At 42.9% G+C, this 21,136-nt stretch overlaps 2 protein-coding genes across 2 annotated transcripts; one reads left to right on the plus strand and one right to left on the minus strand.

Annotated features, from left to right (window-relative positions):
• Positions 1-362: 362 nt before the first annotated feature.
• LOC127784182 (uncharacterized) lies at positions 363-4,369 on the plus strand. Its single transcript, XM_052311375.1, has 10 exons — positions 363-888; positions 1,029-1,120; positions 1,235-1,337; positions 1,417-1,679; positions 1,996-2,127; positions 2,214-2,330; positions 2,849-3,001; positions 3,412-3,626; positions 3,696-3,849; positions 3,996-4,369. Exons 1-10 carry the CDS (start codon positions 690-692, stop codon positions 4,212-4,214), a joined length of 1,647 nt encoding a protein of 548 aa, XP_052167335.1. The 5' UTR covers positions 363-689; the 3' UTR covers positions 4,215-4,369.
• A 200-nt stretch (positions 4,370-4,569) lies between these two features.
• LOC127784183 (aldehyde dehydrogenase family 7 member A1) lies at positions 4,570-12,962 on the minus strand. Its single transcript, XM_052311376.1, has 14 exons — positions 12,623-12,962; positions 12,403-12,489; positions 11,472-11,603; positions 11,026-11,098; positions 10,393-10,415; positions 10,240-10,303; positions 9,846-9,891; positions 9,392-9,572; positions 9,003-9,179; positions 8,763-8,927; positions 8,152-8,292; positions 7,935-8,032; positions 7,202-7,351; positions 4,570-4,935 (listed from the first exon to the last, which is right to left on the minus strand). The coding sequence occupies exons 1-14, from the start codon at positions 12,758-12,760 to the stop codon at positions 4,881-4,883; spliced, it is 1,530 nt and encodes a 509-aa protein (XP_052167336.1). The 5' UTR covers positions 12,761-12,962; the 3' UTR covers positions 4,570-4,880.
• Positions 12,963-21,136: the final 8,174 nt, after the last annotated feature.

Below are 21,136 nucleotides of genomic sequence, written 5' to 3' on the forward strand. Positions count from 1 at the left end.
ACAGTAGACAACCACGTACCAGCTCACTATCTCCATCACAAACGTTGAAAACGTATAGATACAACCTACAAGTCGTGAAATAAACATAACCCAGCTGGTTAGATTTTCTCTACAAAAATAAATCACTCGGAGTTCTAGATAATGATGCTCGAACTAATTGATAAGTGTAAAGATATTGTGAGCAACTACAATTAATTGCATCATGGTAAAGAAAAATAACTATACAATTATACAACCAGCCAACTGTCCACCTAATGCTCAGATTAACACTAATATCATCTCTACTGGCTGCCATTAGTTCATTAGGTCACCCACTAATACTGACCACCATTAAATTAGAGAGAAAAAGAAATTAAAAAAAAAGAATACTAAGAAAAATCAGGCTATCCGAAGTTCCCAACGGTCACCTCGTCGTCGTTGCCAAATCTGCCATGTCGCCGCCATGGATCCCCTCCTCGAGGTCCCCCCCAACCTAGCGGAGACGAAGAAGAACGAGAAGGGAAGCCCACCGCGTCGCCATCATTAACTCCTCCTCTCCTCTCGTCTCCCTCGAAAGCACCACCGGATCCGACGACCCCCTCCTCCCCTTTCTCCCCTCCTCACGAAACCGCCTCGCCCTCCTCTTCTTTTCTTTTTCGCTCGCTTCGCATCGCTCACATGCCCCTGCCTGCCGCCGCAGACGGGGCGCCATGTCGCGTAGCGGGGTGGAGGTGGTCGTGAGCAGGGGTTGCTCCAGGCTCGTCCTCCCCGGGATGCAGCCTTCCTCCGCCTCCGCCGCTTCCTCCTCCTCCTTCTCGCGCGGCGGACATGGCGGCGACGGCGACCGGAGGCCGCTGCCCGATGGCCCCTTCGCCGGATTGGTCATCTGCGTCACCGGGCTATCCAAAGGTGCGTTGCTTTTTTGCTTCTTGATTTTTTTTTTGGCCCAAAATGGTGAAATCTCTGCTGTAGTATTGATGAGGTGCGCTTCTTTTTTTCTTTTTTTTTTTTGTGTGTTCTTGGTGGTTGGGGATTTGTGTTGTGTGCAGAGGCGAGGACTCAGGTGAAGGAGGCGACTGAGAGGATGGGAGGCGAGTACAGCGGGAGCCTGCATCCCAAGTGCACCCACCTAGTGGTTCAGATATCCTTGCAAAGATCATGGATTATGGTAGCTTGTTATCTCTTCTCTTGGGTCTCCTGCTGTTTTTGTTTGTCAAATTCAGGACGGCATATGCTTTTCCTTAGCGCGCAGCACAGCTTCGCCGGCCGCAAGTTTGAGCACGCGGTCAAGCATGGCGCGAAGAATGGCCTCTTTGTTGTAACACTTGGTTGGTTTGTGGATTGCGTGCGGAGGAGCAGTAAGACGAGTGCCATCCTCTTCTGTTTCGGGTGAATTGTGGCGGCATCGTGTTCATGTTACGGTTGTTTCTATCGCAGTGAGGTTGGATGAATCGTTGTATAGCATCAAGAACATTGGGGAGAATGGAATGCCACTCGGGGAGTTCAACCGGCTTGTCGGCGCTCCTGTTAGTGGGAATTCTTGCCTTCCACCGATGATGTTTCAGGAAAAAACATTTTCAGACACGACCGAAAAGCATCGGCTTCAGACATCTAGAAAAGAACATGACCATGATGAATTTCTCTTTACAAACGACTCGATCTACATTGACCCTGGGATATCTGGTGAAATGAGGAAGAAGGTATGCCCCGCTCTTGCTGCTGGATTTTATTATGGTTGGCCTTCCAAGTATAGCTTTCGGACAGAAAAATAGGACTTCAGGACATTTCTCACGATGGAACGTTGTAGCAGAGCATCATGTGGATCAAAGTTTTGCTAAGCATCGTGTTAAGAGCAATGCAAGTTAGATCGTTTGATGCGATTGTTTCCCTCTGAATTTCTTTAGTTGACAAGGATAATTTTTATTTTCCGTACCTTCCCCTTTGCCCATCAATACAACAAGACATCTCTTGGTGAACTGCATGGCTACGTTTACATAAAATGCATCTTGTCTACAGGTATCTGATGCTGCTACTAGAGAAGGTGCAAAATTGTTGGACCACTGGTTTATTGGCTGTCATGCGACATATGTTGTGTGTGAGGACGCTTCTGTCAAGAGATATGTTGGTCATTCAGACAACATTGTAACTGTAAGCATGTTGCCTTTGGTTCTAAACTTCTAATGAAGTTTGGCAGATTTTGCTTGTATTAACATTTTCTGCGTTTAATTTGTCAGCCACTTTGGATATTGAAAACCGCAAAGGAAAAAGGTTTGCAGCGTCTTGTCCATTTGTCTTCGGACCTGGCTAGGCAGGTTGCCACGATTCTTGAAAATGCCCAGACATTTCAAGAGGTATGACATGCTATACATGTACCTTAATCAATTATCCTCTCATCCAGTATACATTTTGTATTCCTAAAAAAAATTGCCTTTCAAGAGATTTGGAAAATATGGATTTTCTCAGACCTCACATGCTCCTAGAACTAGGAATTCTCCTGTAGATATCTTTTTCTTGGTTACTTCCCCGCTCTTTTTTTCTCTGGAAGGAAACGAAAAGACAGTAAATGTTACCTGACATATTACATGAGCAATCCTCTATCTTCATAAAACGTTCCTGAAATAAAGAACAGATAGGGATGGGCAGCTACCCTCCTGTAATGTATTTAGTGAAGAGCAGAGAAGACTGGTCCACGTAGATGGGAAATAATGGTTCTGTCAATTTTTACCGTTTCTTGAATAGTACAACTGTACAGTTCTTATGTCAATTTATGTTTGTGATATGTTCATTTTTCCACATTTGACTCTTTAATTCATTCTTGGATGATTACAAATGTGGTATTGTGTTGACCTTGTATTGTCTACTGTTTTAGAATAGAAAAATTGGGGATGTTCCTTCTGTCAATTCAAACTCCAGTGGAGTACCATCAACCCAAGGGGAGATAGATGAAATTCATCAAGAGAGGCAAAAATTTGTTGAAGTAGCAAAGAAAAATGTCCGAGATCGCCGTGCTCGCCGTATGCAGGTAAGGGTTGTTTTACCTACCGGAGCAGTTTTTTTTTCCTCTTCATTTCTAGATTTGAGAACCTGCAGGTTCCTAGTTGCGTTTATATTTCCAGCATCACTGCAACATTTATTTTTCCAAACGAAAAAGGTTCCTTGGATTAATGGGACATAATTCCGTACCAGCGCATCTGCCTTGTGTTTTTGGACTTGTTTCTGTAATACAATGCCATGAAATTCATCTTGACATGTGTATGAAACTATGAACCAGGAACTAGAACACAATCAGGACACATTTCATTATCTGTAGTCCCTTATTACACAATTGTGTACATATAATGTATAAAAACCTAGTACTTTTGTAGAATTTTTTGGTTCTTCTATATTATATAAAGTTTTTGATAAAATGTCTAAATTATGGTTTTAAGCCAGTCATGTGAAGTACCAATCCATCCAATCACGCCTGTGAAACTTATGGAATCAATCTGTTGGACCGTATCTGAGCCAACTACGTCCGCATGCATTTATACGGAGTCTTCATGGTCAGACGATGCCTTTGAGCAACAAGGCACTACTTTCTTCGATGCGAATGGGGATGGCAAGGATGATCAGTCAAGCGATAGTTTCACCCGCCCACTAAGAGAAAGGTAATCAATGCTTGATCTTGGTCAAATTCTTTTTAACTGTTGTTCTGATATGCTTGTGTGTTCCTTTAGTGAGAAGAGTGAAGTGATCTTTAAGAACCACTTCCTTACCGTACTCTTCCCCATTGATCGTTTTGGTGAGCTTGGACCTTCCTCAAGGACATTCTTCAGCAATGGTGGTTTCACACGCATACAAGTGCTTGATCACATCTACAACTTCTACCAGGTACAATCAGTATCTTGTTATTAAGTTTGTTGAATTGAGTGCAATACTGCCTCTTTCTGACAGAACTCTTGACCAATTTTTACAGTGGCTTAGATTTTGTGTTTAGCTTGTAAGCGAACCCATAATTATCTTTCTCGTTTGTGAAGGAAAATATGTCTTCCGATGAGATAAATGTAGCCCTGCAAACGGATTCACGACATGCTGATCGACTTCGCTCGCTGTACGCAAGTACTGAATCAGCAGAAAGAGGTTTTGTAACATTCAAAAGAATTGATTTTTTGGGAAGCCGAAGAAGTTTTGAGGGGCTAAAACGCCTCAGCAGAGAGAACAATAGCAATGTATATGAGCTTGTGATTAGGGCATAAACTGCACCATACTCGGTGTTATTTAGTCAAATTTGTTTGTTGTTTACAGGTTGATAGTGATGTACTACCATGTATGCACGCCGAATAAAATTGTAGGAGATAATGATATATTTATAGATCAATGAAAAAGATCATGTTGGGCAGTTCAGCCGCAATACCCAGTGATGGACAGTAGTTTAGACAAGGCTGCAGATCTGTTTTCGACTGTTCATCAGTTCATGAATCATTGGTGTACTAATATGTTTGTCTTCAAAGGGAAGTGGACATTGGTGTACTGATCTGTTTTCAGTATGAATTCTGAGAGCCACTTGCCTTATTAGGGACGGTGAAATTTAGCCTGAAGGTTTGCACACCATTTTGTATTCTTACCGCGTTCTCGTTCATTTCAAGTTTTCAACCGATACCGTCCTAAAGATTACATCAGAAATGTTGGTACATATCAACCGATCAGGGAATACGCAATTTTTCCCTGTTTATTGGACTCGAACGCCGACGGCTAATCATAGCAAGAGCAGTACATGCATTAATATTGGACTCATCTCTTATTATATGCACACATCGCAATGCTGCTGCGTTGAAGTTTCGGTTTTCAGTTGACGCCAGTAGAAATTCCTGAAGTCTGTCGATGAAGCTTAACATGTTCATCAGCCGATCTTGACCACCGAACTAGCCAAAATTTATTCCTTGTGCTAGAGGCAGCTCGCTTCCATAGTTGATCGTACTGCAGAAATTTGGATTGAGAATTAGTGTGCAGGAAATGCATAACTATAACATAAAGAATTATCTATGCAAAGTATTTCGAGCATGGTGAACACACACTAGAATTATTGCCCTGAATATCTTGCAACAGAAGCTACTCTTGCAGTAATTATCTTCATGGCATGGTTCACATCTCAAGGAACTAGAATTCAATGTACATAGGATAAGCCTTTCATTGGGAACATCTATACATAAGATATTGTGATCCCTATGCTTCACAGAGTTTTGGGACGTCGCAATTACCCATTGAAAAATATGGCAGAGCAAATCAAATGGTTTTCTCAGTGCTAATAATAGAGTAATATATATGTGTAGTTCTATTTGAATTTATTGCTTCATGGCATTCTAAGCTTCTATTTGTATGATGGTACTCCCAAGGCCTTTTGGGTAAAAGTGCTATCCCAGGTCAGAATGATCACAATGGATGACATGGAATAGCCCGGTGGGCGGTGGCAGAGATGATATTCTGACAACATTTCTATGGCGTAATGGTGTCTACACAACCGAAATGTTACAGCATCCTTATGTAGATTAGTTTTATGTACATCGTAACATCAATGAGAGAATAGCCAGAAACTTCAAAACTCAAAATCACAGTGAAAAAAGAAGGTACTGTGGTGGCTGGATCCCGGTTATGTAAATTATTCTCCGTGCAGTTTGATACAGAGTTAGGTGGTGTTTGGGAAGGAGGGACTAAACTTTAGTCCCTCTCACAAAAAATTTAGACCCTGTTTAGATGGGACTAAAACTTTTAAGTCCCTATCACATCGAATGTTTGGACACTAATTATAAATATTAAACGTAGACTATTAATAAAACCCATCCATAATCTTGGACTAATTCGCGAGACGAATCTATTGAGCCTAATTAATCTATGATTAGCCTATGTGATGCTACAGTAAACATTCTCTAATTATAGATTAATTAGGCTTAAAAAATTTGTCTCGCGAATTTGCTTTCATTTATATAATTAGTTTTGTAAGTAGTCTATATTTAATACTCTAAATTAGTGTCTAAATATAGAGACTAAAGTTAAGTACCTGGATCCAAACACCACCTTAGTCCCTAACTAAACTTTAGTCCCTCTCACAAAAGTATAAGTCCCTCCCATAGGGACTAAATTTTTTGTGAGAGGGACTAAAGTTTAGTCCCTCCTTGCCAAACACCACCTTAGGGACTTCAATTTTACAGGCTTACACAGGCTCCAACATATGATAACTTCATTACAGTAATTTATCAACAATTATTTGTTCCCCTTGTTTGCTAATGAGTAAAGTCCATCACCGGTCCCTAAACTTGTACCGTTGTGTCATCCCGGTCCCTAAACTCGCAAACCAACCGTTCAGGTCCTCAAACTTGTTCGACTGTGTCATCCCGGTCCCTAAACTTGCAGATCACTCATTTAGGTCCTCCAACTTGTTCGGTTGTGTCACCCCGGTCCCTAAACTTGGATTTGAATATCATCTGGGTCAAATAGGATGGTCTAAAGACTTTATATTTAAAAATAATTCATAACTTTTTCATATGAATTCTAATGAAGACAAACTTTATATCAAACTTGTAGCCCTCGACGCGATCTACAACTTTGTAGTTGAATTTTTTTTATTTAAAGTCATTTTTTGTCCCAAAATGTAATTTTAAAATTAAAATTTTAAAATCTATAAACATGCAACAATATTTTGGGACCCTAAACAGTTTTAATTCAAAAACTTTTCAACTACAAAGTTGTAGGTCGCGTCGAGAGCTACAATTTTGATATAAAGTTTGTCTTCAGAGTTCACATGAAAAAGTTATGAATTATTTTTTGATATAAAGTTTTGAGACCGTCCTGTTTAGGGACCGGGGTGACACAACTGAACAAGTTGGAGGATCTAAACGAGTGATCTACAAGTTTAGAGACTGGGATGACACAGTCGAACAAGTTTGAGGACTTGAACGGTCGATTTGCGAGTTTAGGGACCGCGATGACACAGCGGTACAAGTTTAGGGACCGGTGATGGACTTTACTCTTTGCTAATCATTGTAGTGTACTAGAGTCTCTAAGGAAGCCATCATGCCAAGCCAAGGTCACCACTCACCACCAATGGGAGTGAACAGTTTACATTTCAGTAAATATTCAGTTACTGCTGTTGCAAACGACAACTTGGGAAAAGTGCAAAAGGAACTAGGAATTTTACCAATTGATCAAGGTATAGCTTGCATATTTGAATCAAAATTTGTCTACTTACCAAGTGGCCCTCCTCATGTACTGCTTCCACGAATCACTCCCTGCTTCTCGTCCACCACCAGTAGCTTTTTCTCCACCAAAAGCTCCACCAATTTCAGCACCATTTGTGGGAATATTTACATTAACAATGCCACAGTCACTACCATGAGGCCTGTACAGCAAGAAGAGCAAGAACATCACTACCATAGTCATTTCATGTCTTATGGGGCATGGCAGTCAAAGAAATCTGAGAGCGTGTAAAAGAAAGGTGTAGGCATGCAGCTGTCCTCGGAAGAGGGTTTATTATATGGGGGATTTCACAACACAGGAATATGGTCAATGATTTAGTCATGACACATAGCGGGGATTCAGTAGTGTTAAATCGCTTTATGATTCTTTTTAGATGTCAATATATATGGACATCAAATATCATCTTAAAAAAGAATTTAATACACTAATAATGCATATAATGCACATAAGGGAAAAAGGGTCTAAAAGCCTAAGTATATTTGAACTGTTAAACTTGAATAATATTTCAGTGTGATTCAATAAACAGGGAAACAATGAGATTAAAGTAAAAGCAAACAAGTCTGATACCTTCACCAAAACAAGTTTAGGACATCAGGAAACACAATGCTACATATGAGCAGGAGGATGGAGATCCATTAGTGCCAAAGTGAGCCTTGATTTCTATTTATAACAATCAAGCTTAGCTGCAAGGGGGCTACTTTCTAGGTGGTTGAACTGACACTTACCCAATCCACTTGAAAATAATATCTGGTCTCTTTGTAAATATAGAACTGCTCAATCCTTGAGGAACAGAATTGTTGATTTCAACTGCTTCCTTCAGATTCTGCAGGTAATGACCACGAAAAGTAGTGTAAATGATAATGATCTGGTCCAACACTATACAACTGACACCAAACATTACAGATCAATAACATAAAAGCAAAGTAATTGAATCTTTTATACCTGAACTTTCATCACATAAAGAACAGGACCAAAGAGTTCTTCTCTCACAACCGGTGCAGAGGGTGAAATTTCCACAATTGTTGGCTGAACAAAGTTTCCCTCAGATTCAATTGCAGATCCTCCATAAAGAATTTTTCCCCCCTGCAAATTAGGATGTCAGTCAAATTACTGCTTACAGAAAATCACCAACCAATTCAAGGCCACAGGTAAATGCTAAATGGTTTCGCTCTAATAGATTCACAGCAATGTGCCTATGTGATGTAATGAGATTGATTCTAGTTAAACATACTGAACTAACAACTTCCAGTAGCACAGCATTTTAAGATGTACATTCAAGATTCAGAATTCAGGGAATAATAAACTCCATACATTCAGAAATACAATTTTGTAGAAATCATGCAATCAAACATCTTTAACTTTGACTACTGCCAACAAATTAAGAAAACTTTGACTGCTAACATATTAAGAATTATTTAGATTATAGGGAGGAGTAGAAAGGCCATCAACACTACCAACTTAAGCATTTTAAGTATTGAAGATGTAAAGATTATTTAATATAATGCAAACAGACATTGATGCACAAGCAAATGTTGTTGCATCAATAATATCACCTGAGATCTGATGGTTTGGATGCCTTTCAAGAAGGCGTCTCTTGAAGCAGGAGTGTGCAATGGCCCCAGTAACGTACCATTCTCCAAAGGATCCCCAATTCGGACTTGTTTATAAACCTCAACAAGTTGATCAAGAAATGTTCGGTATATGCTTTCGTGAAGAAGCTGTGTTAACAAAACAAAAGCATTTAGACTACTCATACACCAGCCATTGGGGCAGATAAGAAAAACCTATCTTACCAGCCTACGACATGTAGTGCAGCGTTGTCCTGCTGTTCCAACAGCAGCAAACAACACTGAACGGACAGCTAGCTGAATGTCTGCATCATCCATTACAATAATGGCATTGTTCCCACTAAGTTCAAGAAGGCATTTGCCAAATCTTGCATTCACTTGCTGCTGAACCATTAGACCAACCTGCATTGAGCAATCAGTGTTACAAATTTTGCAGTAGATCAGCACAGTTCAATGATATATAATTATCAAATGCTTGAAAAAGCTGCTCAGAATTAAAAAAGGACCTCATAAGGAAATAGAAATTGGAGATGTGATGGAGGTCATTATATCAAAATGGATCAATTAGGAAATATGCATAGATGACATAGGTAGCAGTTTACTGTAGTATATACCTTTGTGCTTCCTGTGAATGAAACCAAGGGTATCCTTGTGTCAAGAGAAATTGCTTGGCCAATGTCAGCACCACCACAGAATGCTGTAAAAATTGAGCCTGGCAAGTTGTTCCTCTCCAATACACTGGCAACTATTTTAGTCATTGCAATAGTGATCAACGGAGTAGTTGGAGCACCTTTCCTGCAGTTGTTTAGAAATTAGTTACAAAAAAAGGACAGTTCCAAGACAGTTCATGCAAGGAAAATGCAATAGATATAATGGACCTTCACCAGTTTAATGAACATTACGAAATTATTATAATCTGGAACACTAAGCTAATGATCTATTGAAATGTTCAGAGAATACAACTTAAGAGCATACTCTCATCCATAATATAAGTAAAGAAAGTTACAGTACTGATAACATGTAGTAGGACAGTACTTTCAGTTTATGGAGAAAGGAAATCATTCTTACCAGACAACACAGTTTCCACATACCAAAGCTATGCAGGCATTCCAACCTAAAATATGACAAAAAGGAAATAATTGATGTATTAGTCGCTGTTAAGGATTACAAGAATTTGAGCATGTGATAAAGGTCGCCAGCACCATAGCATTCAAAAGATTATAGCATAAACATGCAACATATCATGTATATCATAAACAAAAGAGTAAGCGGCTAAATTGACACCTTGAAGATCCTATTATATGGACACGGCTACTCATTGGATTATAACAGTTAATTTTCAATAGGTCAAGTTCTTGTCAATTTTACATTTGATAGATCAAGAGTATGTAGGGGTAAATAACAGGGAATTGCAATGCACTAAGTTGATTTCACTAATGATATTCTAAGAGAAGACACTTACCCAGCACAGCACAAGGAAAATTGAATGCTGTGATAACACCAACAACTCCAAGAGGATTCCACACCTATTTGAATGAGCTTTAGGGATTAGCTTTCTTCCACATGAGAAACAGAGAAAGTAAATCTGAAGTTAAAAGAACTGGTTTGTGCCTACCTCCATCATCATATGATTTGGGCCTGAAAAAAAGTAGAAGACAGCATTAGAAAATCTTCCAGTATACTTATCAAACAGAGCATTGATGAATTTTACAATCCCATAAGTATGAATAAATGGCAACATTACTATAATTGAGAACGCCATGGCTCAACCTTCTATCTTAACCACAAAAACCAATGGTGATAATTTGGGCATAACTCTGTAAAATATTGCTGTCTAACGGACAATCAGCGAATATCTTATCATTACTACAGAAAATCGTGTGATGGCACATTTTGATAAGTAATGGTGGTATGGCATGTCAAGGGACAGGATTTTGTATAGAACAGTAAACTAGAATGGCAAGTATATTGTGTGTTCAAATTAGTGAAATGGAGAATCACTTAACATGAAATAATCCAGACAGCGAATTAGTAATAATGGAGTAAAATTGCTTATTCTAATGAAGTACTAATTTCATTAGAAAACCTGGAAACCTAAATCAATTGAGGTATTCTTTTTCAGACAGAATTAAGATATAATAATATTTGTATCTCAACCAAATAGAGAAAATATGATCAGAAGTATCTGCTGTTATCATACTTTGAATTGGGCATCAGATATAAATTAGGAAAGGGAGAATGGGCTTACGTTCAGATGGTATGATGGACCCATTTAGCTGGCGACTTAGGCCCACAGCATAATCACACATGTCAATGATTTCCTACAAAACAGAGGTTACATTTATGTCAACATAATCATGCCTTCATGGTGGAGAATCAATAGTCGCAGTTAAATATTCGATTATGAAATTATCTCAATAACGGCCAAATTCTTATTCAAGACATTCGATTGGCAGAAAGATGATTAACAGAGAGAAAAGGAAACACAACTGCATATCATGTTAGGGGCTAAGTTGGTAATTCTAGCAGGCAAGGTATTGATGATAATGAAGCATTCGTGATGAGCACACCATTAATGTTCTAAAGATAAATCACTGAATATTCTGAAGAAACACAATATAGTGGTCATTTCCTATCCTGAGTGCAAAAAACAATGAAGCTCTGAGTGGAAGAACTGGCGGCAATTATACCTACCTGAACCTCTCCAATCCCTTCAGGAAGAATTTTCCCCATCTCAAGTGACACAAGCCTGCCCAGGTGATGGAGCTTTGCTCTCAATGCATCACCAATTTGCCTAACAATTTCTCCTCGCTTTGGAGCTGGAATCTGGACATATTAATATGTAACTGTTAGTAGTTTTACAATAAAATAACTTAAAAAAAGGGATCTCAGCTGCGCTTCTTCCACATATTTGAATTTTTGCATCATAACAGTGCTGCTAGCTTCTATACATCATAGTGTGCTTATACATACATGTGTATTTTAATTAAATTTTGATATCACAATCTTATAAATTAAAACATGCATGAAATATGAAATCGTAGTGTGCACATTGCGCAGTCTCTACTTTCTCAGCATTTTAACATCGGACATACTGTTACTTTGCCATTTCCCATTTTATATCAGATTTTTGGTGTTCCTGAATCATATAACGAGTCCATACCACCTTCTCAAAGGAAGGAGATCCTCTGATGTAGCACCATGCTACGGCATAGGGCTATAGTACCAGGAATTAGCCCTTGATCCTTGTCGTTTATTAACGGACTAATGGTAAAGGTGAGTTGTTACATCACTTTCGCTACAGTAATGATTCTCATGTACAGTAAATTAGGTACAGTACCGAACACTGTTTGCTGCATTAGAGCGCTATAGCAGACTCAGATTCCTGTAAGGCTGTAACCAAAAGCTGAAACCCCCAAAACACCCAAGTTACAGGGTTTTGAGGCAGCATTTCCAAACAAATAATATCGCAACGTTTCGAATTGCACAATTGCTGGTTTCCACACAGTCAGATCTCTCACGCAGCAGAAAATAGCAAATGACACACAAGAGCATAGTACGAGCACTTCATCATCCGAACGAATTGATATCAGCACTCCAACACAGCAAGTCAAGTGAAACTCACCGCCATCCAGGTCTTGGCGGCATCGTAGCAGGCGCGCATGCCCTCCTCGTACTCACGCGCAGACGCCTCCACGACCTCCGCGATGACCTAAACCACAAAACACCCAAAAAAAAATCCCCCATCAAAATCCACCACAATCACACACACCCCAAAAATGCCAGGGCGGCCCAAACCAAATCGAGCGCCTAGAACCGAGCGGATCGTGTGGGGGGAGACGCGCCTGGTTGTTCGTCGGGTTGGTGGACGTGACGACGGGGCCCGAGCCGCCCCAGGCGCCGCAGGCGAAGGACCCGGGGTTCCGCGGCGCGAGGCCAAGCTCGGCGAGGAACTGGTGCTCCTTCCTCGCGAAGCTCCCCATGGCAGAAGAGAGAGAGAGAGGTAGCCCTCCTCCTCCTTCTAGAAGACGGGTTCCTTCTGCGTCCGTACGGCGGGGAGGGGATCGGGGTGGGGTGGGGTGGGGGAGGCGGTGGCTGTGGCTGGCCGGCGGTAAGGAAGGGATACTTGTACGGAGACGGTGGAGTGGGGACTGTGTGTCACGGGAAGGGGAGGAGAAGGGAGCGTGGAGTGGCGGGTGGGGTCAGGAGGGGGTAGCAGTAGCACGGGACGAGACGGCACGAAGCCGAAAGCGTGAGCTGTTTGGTGAAGTCCAGAAAGGTCAAAGGTTTTATTTTCCCATCTTTTTAAAGCCTTCATCGTAGCGCTCTTGTAAACTAAAATTTAATAAAATCTAAATTTGATAACATTTTTAAGTTTCTTCATCGCATTTTATTTTACATGAATTTGCTTTTAAATTGTTAAGCGCACGTATATAAAAGATTTACTTATAGATTAGTTTTTGGTTGCTAATAAGCAATGCAAATAAACATAAACACACATTCCTTTTTCCCTATAACTACCTTTCATCCAAAAACTTTTGTCTTGAAAAACTTTCTTAAAAGGACTTTACGCAATTACGCTACAAACACAGCTACGCTAAAAATCACTTCCTTTCTTTGTTTTTTTTTCCTTTGTTGTTTAGATTTTTTTTAAGTACGTAATACTACTATACTTGTTGTGTTGTATACATGTCTATCATGCCATAAAGTTGGTTTTGGCTATATTTGCATTTGACTTTATAGGTCATGATGACTCGAATTCGCTATCCAAACAAGGTCTGCCGTGTTTTGGAAAAGAGACACTCCAGTAAGAAAAAAAAGGAAATGAAATAATAAAGCACTCTAAAGTCTAGACATAAGAGAAAAGGAGAGCTGGGACACTCCAACATCAGCTGAAAATGAATTTTATGCTAACAAGATCGGGTGATGCAATAAATAAAGCATGGATAAGAGTCATGAATTTGCTTTTGGCTAGCTAGTATAAGCTGAGATAATTACTCAACAAAATAAGTTGGTTTTGGCTAGTACATGTGAGTATACTCCAGGTAGATTAGACAACAAAATAAATGTAAAATAACCGAAGTTTCAATTCAGAAGGGCGCAGATTAAGGAGAAACACATGATTGAAAAGAAAGAAAAGAGGATTCATACTAGTTGGACCATGAATAGGCTAGAATTTATCAAACCGTTTTGGGTGGGCTTACCATCACCTTATAGTTTAATGTTTATCGTGATAACAGCACGGATATCGTAAGGTATATTGTGGTTTTAAAAACTGATAAGGTTGCCGTACGTTATAATCGCGATAACTGTGTGATAATCATAAGATTTTGTAAACCCTAGAATAGTCCACCTGTAATGAACAGAGGCTTCATATATGAATCATGTGGTGGTGATCTTAATTAGCTCGCTTTTATAGATTTCTGAAGTTGACAGGAACTCGCTTTTCATTACAAGATAGAGCTCCCTGGTATTACTACTGGACTCATAGTGTAAGCAACTTTTCAAAACACAATGTCACCATCATATGATTCATATAAATTGACAAATATATTATATTACCACATCAATGAGGAGCAATCCTAATTGTAAACTTCCAGTCAATCCGTGTTCTCTCGGAAAGTGACGTCTCATCCCGTTCCAGTATTCCATTCCATCTCATTCCTCCGACCAAAAAAAATCACCCAACATAACCATCGAAGTACAAACCTATTCTTTTATTCCCTGAGATTTAACAGTAACTTCAGTGGAGTGCTAGTAATTTTAACCTCGTTTTACTGACAGGAGATCGAGCCGTCCAAGTGTAACTGTGTAAGCGAGCACCATCTCTCTTTCTCACAATTGGCCAACAAATTAAAGGCATTTGTCCCTCTGTGCCAATAATGCTTGGCATGGATAGCTAAAAGTATTACAGAATTGCACACATGACAGCGACAGAGTAGGTCACTGTGAGCACACAGCTCACAAAGCCGTGCCGTGTGTCGATGCCCCTCTGTAGCTTGCATTTCCCGGCTTTCCGCGCGCCGTCGCCCGTCGTCGTCTTCGGTGCGAGGATGCAAGATGCGAGGCGTGCTTCACTTGGCCTCCCCGTCTGCATGTACGTGGAGAGACGTTTTGGGATAAGGACGATCTTTATCAGGCCGGAGTCGTCGTTGCAAAGAGGCAAACACATCGATTCGTTTTTGTTTCTCGTTGGCTGAACGTTTCAACGTCTTGGCTTGTGAAATGGAAGCGACCTGGTTTGCATCCCACCGCGCAGGAACATAGGGTGTCCCATACGACACTCACTCTCGGGCTCCCCCCTGCAAACAGGAAGGATTTTCAGATTTATCAGAAAAGGAGAGCCTTGAACATGGAGGAATGTAGCTCATGTCGACACGTACGTAAAGAAAGAAAAAATGTAGTAGCCTAGTAGGTAGATGGCTGTTGGTGCAATGAATAGAGAGAGTTGGCTACGGCGAATTACCTGAAACAATTTCCTATTATGAAATACATGTACTCCCTCTGTAAAAAAACAAATTTAGAACTATATGTGACACATTCTAACACAGCGGATTTGGATAGAAGTATATCTAGATTCATAGTACTATGATGTATCACATCCAGTACTAAATTGGTTTTTTATGAGACGGAGGTAGTACGTTTTAGCCAACTAGCTAGGTTCACTATTCAGATCCCTATCGATTAACTTAAAAAAGTTAAAGCCAAAATTTAAATTTTAAAACTTAATTTTGATATTGATTTTAAGATACTTTCAATGTATCTTTTTTAGCATTGGTTAAAATCGCTAAGAATATATATGTAAAAGTTTTATACACAAATTAATTTTATTGCTATATAAGCTATATATGTTACCTCTTATAATTAGCTTTTGGCAAACCGATAAGACCTCACCCTTAAAACTTTGTTTGGATGGGCCGCATGCCGCGCCAGCACCATCAATTGTCGCTTGCTCGACTTCCTCGTCCCGCTATGCTACCAGAGAGGAAGGCGGGGGAGGAAGCTCAATGTCGACACCGGGAGGAGAGGGAGGTGGTGGGGAGGCCAGCGGCCACGCCGGATGCAAGTAGTGTCGATGACAACATGGTAGGGGGCCGGAGTGCAGCGGTGGGGATGGTCGTCGGCGCCGCTGTATGGTCCGACCAACGCGGAGGCCGTCGGGAGGGGGTCAATGCCGGGAGAACTAATGATAGAAGAAAGGAGAAGGAAGAAAAGGCTGACAATTGGGTCCCACCTATTGATTCAACTATTGGACTAGTCAACGCATCACATTAGTGAAAACCACTTTCAAAACCATCGAAGGAATCATTTCATACGGGTTTTAGTAGTTGAGGGTTCTAACATATATGGTATTCTTATCGGGTTTTAGTATTGGATATATATTTGAGGGAGTCGAAGTGGACTTATTCTAATTCCCGCCTGGCTAACTGCATGGGCCTCATTGATCCAACTCCACGCTGGCCCAAAGGTGACATCTCACTGGAGTCCCAGCCCAAAAGAAAAGGAAAAAGTGCACCAAGGGTCCCTCAACTTATTATCGAGATAAAAAAGGTCCTCCAACCGTAAAACCAGATATGCAGGGTCCCTCAACTATATAAAACCGGTCACCCGAGATCCCTAGGTGGTTTTCAACCTGGTTTTGTCTGACGTGGCGGCTGAGTCAGTGTGGGACCCACATGGACCCCACATGTCAGCTAGCTACATCATCACTGTCAGGGTTATGGATACCACATACCTAATAGTAGTTGACTAAATCTCGGCAGGACCCACCACATACCATGTCTTATACGGGAACTGACTGCGGATATATGGAGGGAGTTCCAGATAAGGAAAGACAACCAGAGTTCTACATGGAAATGACAAGGACTACTCGGATTGTATCCATATTGGTTTCCCTATTTCTACTTGGACAGGGGACACCTATGGGTATAAATACAAGGTCCCCTAGGAGGAAAGGGGACACCGACAATCAACGGGCAACATAGACGCCACAAAGCCATGAGCCAATACAAGCCAACATACGCCAAGACAAGACGCCAGATATCGATTTCGGAGATAAGCACGGCTAGTCCCCTACGGTGTCTTCGAATACTGTCAGGAGAGACGAAATCGTTATCTTTGATCTCGCCGGGCACGAACTCGAGGAGGAAGACTACCCTGTTGTTGACTATGAGTCAGACCTTCAGACCGCCATATCGACAATAGTTAGATAGGCTACCCCAAATATTGTACTGGTGTGATTATGGTGAATAAGAGCAATACCGGCTTCGGCCAACAGGATGTTGGGTTATTACCTGACAATTCAGGGGCCCGAACCTATATAAAAATCCTCGTCTCCATCTCTTTTACCTCGGTCTCTCGTATACCCTAGTACCGATCATCCCCATACTATGCAAATACCGGAATCGCGACATTAAACGTCGACAATCACTCTCTCCCCTCCTCTCTTTTTCTCCTCTCTCTCTCTCTCTCTCTTCTCGTTTGGTGCTCTTGGCAGGCCGGCACCGCCGGCCGACTGATGGCGAGGAGACAGACTGGGCGACGCGGGAGAGGAGGTCCGGCGGCCGGCGACGTGGTGGCGGTGGCGGCGACAGCGACGACGACGTCGACGCAGGAGCAGGGGAGCTCTGGCCGTCGTCACTGAGGGCCCAACCACGATCTTGTAGCGGCGTCGGTGCAGCAATAAAGGGGAACCCGCCGAGGAGTGCTAGGGCCATGTCGGCGCCGACGTGCAATTGGTCTCGGTGAAGATGGGGAAGCCGACGATCCATATTCAGAGGAAGATATCCCCTTCATCGATGTCTCGGCCGGTCACCTGCGCCTTCTCTACCCCGAGGCCCTGAGCGGTCGAGCTCCCATTGTCTCATCGCCTCTCTTCGTCCTCTTCTCCACCCACCCCAAGCCGCCACCTCTCCCCCCATCCCCCCACCTCTGCAAGCTCCTCCGTCTCACCGCCTCCACATCTGCCTCCTCCCCACCCCACGCCGGCCGCTCCCGGGGACCCACCCATGCTAGGCCCCGGCCCAGCCCCCGCCCCTCTGTCACGCCCGGAATTTCTATCCAAAATTTCAAACGCTTACATGTGTGTGAACCCTCGTCCAAGAATCAGCCGAGGCACACAATAACAAATTGATAATAGAGTACAGTTATTACTCTAATTAATAAGCGAATAAAATGTCATTACAGAGGTAGATAGTTCCTCTCAATCAATAAAGATCTAAGCAACGGAAAATAAGGTAAACGGCGCAGACGACTCCACTCCACAGGCAGCTTGACCAGGGCTACACCTAATCCTCCACACCATCGGCATCACTGTAGAACTCCTCCTCTGATGAATGATTGCAAGGTGAGTATATGACATACTCAGCAAGCCACGCAGCAAATATGCAAGTGCACAGGATAACAAAGGACGGCATAGTAGGGTTTCATTTGCATAAACAACATTTAATAAACATTTCAGAATTTAATAAAACAGTTAAGTAATAATTAAACAATATTAATCTAACGCTATACAACATACCCTGTTGCATAGGCCCAACCATTCTGAACAACCAACCCGGCTGCACAGTTCTATCTCCAAACCAGGAATATACCATTCCAAACCAGGAGCTAATCAGATTATTACCAGTTATAGCATCTTTTATTATGGTGAGAGGTGTGGGACTAATCACGAAAGACATTGTTAGACCCGCCCATAACCGCGGGCACGGCTATTCGAATAGTTTTACTCTGACCAGAGGTGTACCACTGTACCCACAAGACATAGCCCCACGACATGTCACCATGCGCCTTGATACCACCACGGTACCTCGGAAAGGAGCTGTGACAGTACCCCTCGCACAACACAATCCACCACAGCGCACCGTTCCTGGATCATAATCACCCCCTTATAAACAAGGCATGGACTCCCCAGCGACCCCCGTGGGCTTATCTCCGCCACTTCTTAGTCTGGTGCCCCGCAACGAACCATGCTATACAAAAGGTAAAGCCGTTGCCCACGCTGGCTTGTGGTTGGCACGGTTAATGTTTTACAACCGAAACTCGTGAACCGGTCCTTAATTATCATGAGCACGACCATCAAAACCATGTGCTCACAACCCACCATTATCAGGTTTTAGTTGGCAAATCAATTAATTAACTAATCATGATTAACCATCATGAGCTATCATTAAGCCATCATTAAATATTAGTGAATTAAAAGTTATCCCAATAGTGTGCTAATGTTTCTAAGCATGGCTAAGCAATCACCTCTAATATCTAGCTGAACCAATATATAAAGCCCAACTAGTCAAGTTATAATAACCCAAGGTATCAAGGAATAAAGTAATCAAGAACAAAAGGGCTATAACAAACAATAGGTTAATTCCACCCAATGACATTCGAAATTAAATGCAATAGTTGAATAAAAACGATAGCTTTAAACGGGATCAACATGCTCAAAGGGTTGTTTTGGGATCTGGGTGACTTGCCTTGCTGGCCTTGGAACTCTTCAAATTCTTCTCCTGCGAAAACGGACTCTCCGGAAACGTCGGAATCTAAAGAGAAAAGAGCAAAATCACCTAAACAGCACACAAACAAGCATGAACAATACATGTGGATATTTTTAACATGTAGATCTCAATTTTAGAAAAATTTAGAGACTTGAACCAACTAAATCCGAGCTAAGATGAATTAGTTATGAATTTTCAAAGATTAAATCGGATTAAATCATTTATTTAGATTTTAATTGAATTATGACACAATAATGAATTATTTTTGAAAAGGAAAAGAGGATTTATTGCGTCAGCGGCTAGGGTTTGCGGTGGACCGGGTGCACGGCGACGGTTCACGGGAACGGACGGCCGAGATCGATCCATCCAAAACGAACGGCCGAGATCGATCGGTCCACAGCCAGACCACGGCGGTCGGCACCGATGGCGTCAGCGGTGACGTCATCTCCGGCGGTGGCTCGGGCGCGCATGCTCGCCGGCGAACGACGGCGCGGCGGCGCGAACGGAGAGCACCTACGGGTAGCGGACGGCACGGCGAACTCACCGGTGACCAAAACGGCGGCAGAAGATCAACGGACGGCGACGACGACGAGGAAGAAGCGGCGGCGACCTTCGGCTTGACGACGGCGACGGTGTTCCGGCGGTCTACGGTGACGACGGAGGGGCGGACGAGGTCGGCGACGGCTTGGCGACCACGACAGCGGCCTCCCCAAGCGACGGCGACGACTGGAGCGACGGCGGCGCACGGCTGGAGCGGCGGCGACGACGGCGGCGCAAGGGCTCACGGCGCTAGGGCTCTACGGACGACGAGAGGCGAAGGCGAGGGTGGCGACGGGTAGCGAAGACACCGGGGATCCTTTTATAGGGGCAAGGACACGGCGGCGAAGGCCCACGGCGGCCGGCGACGAGAAGGAAAGTCTAGGGTTCGGAGGAGAGAGATGAATCCGATTCAAGATCGAATCCACGAATTTCCAAAGCGATTTAGATGAAGATTCCAAAAGGGAAGGTAGAGTGGATCACGGGGATCCTTTCCCCTCAATCAATTTCACCGGAACGGAAAGGGCGGCCGGATTTGGAATGGCGGCGGCGGCGCGGCGCGGCTAGGGTTTCGTCGGGAGGAAGACGACGACCCTGATAGGCGGGCCCCACCTGTCAGCGGGCGGACGCGCGCGCGAGCGGCGGCTGCGGGCCGGCTTGGGCCGAGGAGGAGAGAGAGAAGGTTTTGGGCCGACTTTCGGCCCAAAGCCAAAAGAGACTTTTTAAAACCTTTTCCAATTTAAATTATTCATGAAATGCAATTCCATTTATTAAAAATACTTCCTTAGCTCAAATAAATCCCAGAAAAATCTAGGAATTATAGAATTAAGCAAAGTATTTAATGAAATTTTATCTGGCCCCATTTTATATTGGAATTTATTATTTAAAAATTAGATCTTCTCTTCTAGGCTTTTAAAATAAATTCTAGTAGTTCCAATTAAACAACAATTTATATATTTGAGATTTTTAGGGTGTGACACCCTCCCCCTCCTCCTCCTCCTCCTCCCTCTATGCGCGCCCCAGCCTCCTCGACATGGAGCGTGGCCGTGCAGCCCGCCGCACCAACGTCGACGCGTTCCTCGCCTCTCTCGGCATCGACCCGGGCGAGCTCACCAGCCTCGAGCTCCCCGCCACCATCGATGTCATGCGCGAGAGCGTCGAGTTCCTACACTCCCTCAAGCGCGTCGAGTTCCTGCACTCCCTCGGCCTCTCCGCACGACGTGACGATGGAGGGGATATCTACCCCCGCCGGCCGCACGCCGCTCCTGCCCCCGCCGCCCGCGACTCCTCCCCCGCCGCTCCTGCCCCCGCCTCCGCGCCTCTCGGCCTTGT

This window comes from Oryza glaberrima, chromosome 9 (genome assembly GCF_000147395.1).
Source record: "Oryza glaberrima chromosome 9, OglaRS2, whole genome shotgun sequence".
Classification (NCBI taxonomy): domain Eukaryota; kingdom Viridiplantae; phylum Streptophyta; class Magnoliopsida; order Poales; family Poaceae; genus Oryza; species Oryza glaberrima.

Excerpts from the sequence above, each read along its gene's own strand:
- LOC127784182 (XM_052311375.1), top strand. The coding sequence starts at position 690 with ATGTCGCGTAGCGGGGTGGAGGTGGTCGTGAGCAGGGGTTGCTCCAGG. Across the intron at positions 889-1,028 it reads CGTCACCGGGCTATCCAAAG|AGGCGAGGACTCAGGTGAAG; the intron begins GTGCGTTGCTTT and ends TGTTGTGTGCAG. Across the intron at positions 2,128-2,213 it reads ATTCAGACAACATTGTAACT|CCACTTTGGATATTGAAAAC; the intron begins GTAAGCATGTTG and ends TTAATTTGTCAG.
- LOC127784183 (XM_052311376.1), bottom strand. The coding sequence starts at position 12,760 with ATGGGGAGCTTCGCGAGGAAGGAGCACCAGTTCCTCGCCGAGCTTGGC. Across the intron at positions 10,304-10,392 it reads CAAATCATATGATGATGGAG|GTGTGGAATCCTCTTGGAGT; the intron begins GTAGGCACAAAC and ends TCATTCAAATAG. Across the intron at positions 9,180-9,391 it reads CATTCACAGGAAGCACAAAG|GTTGGTCTAATGGTTCAGCA; the intron begins GTATATACTACA and ends TGCTCAATGCAG.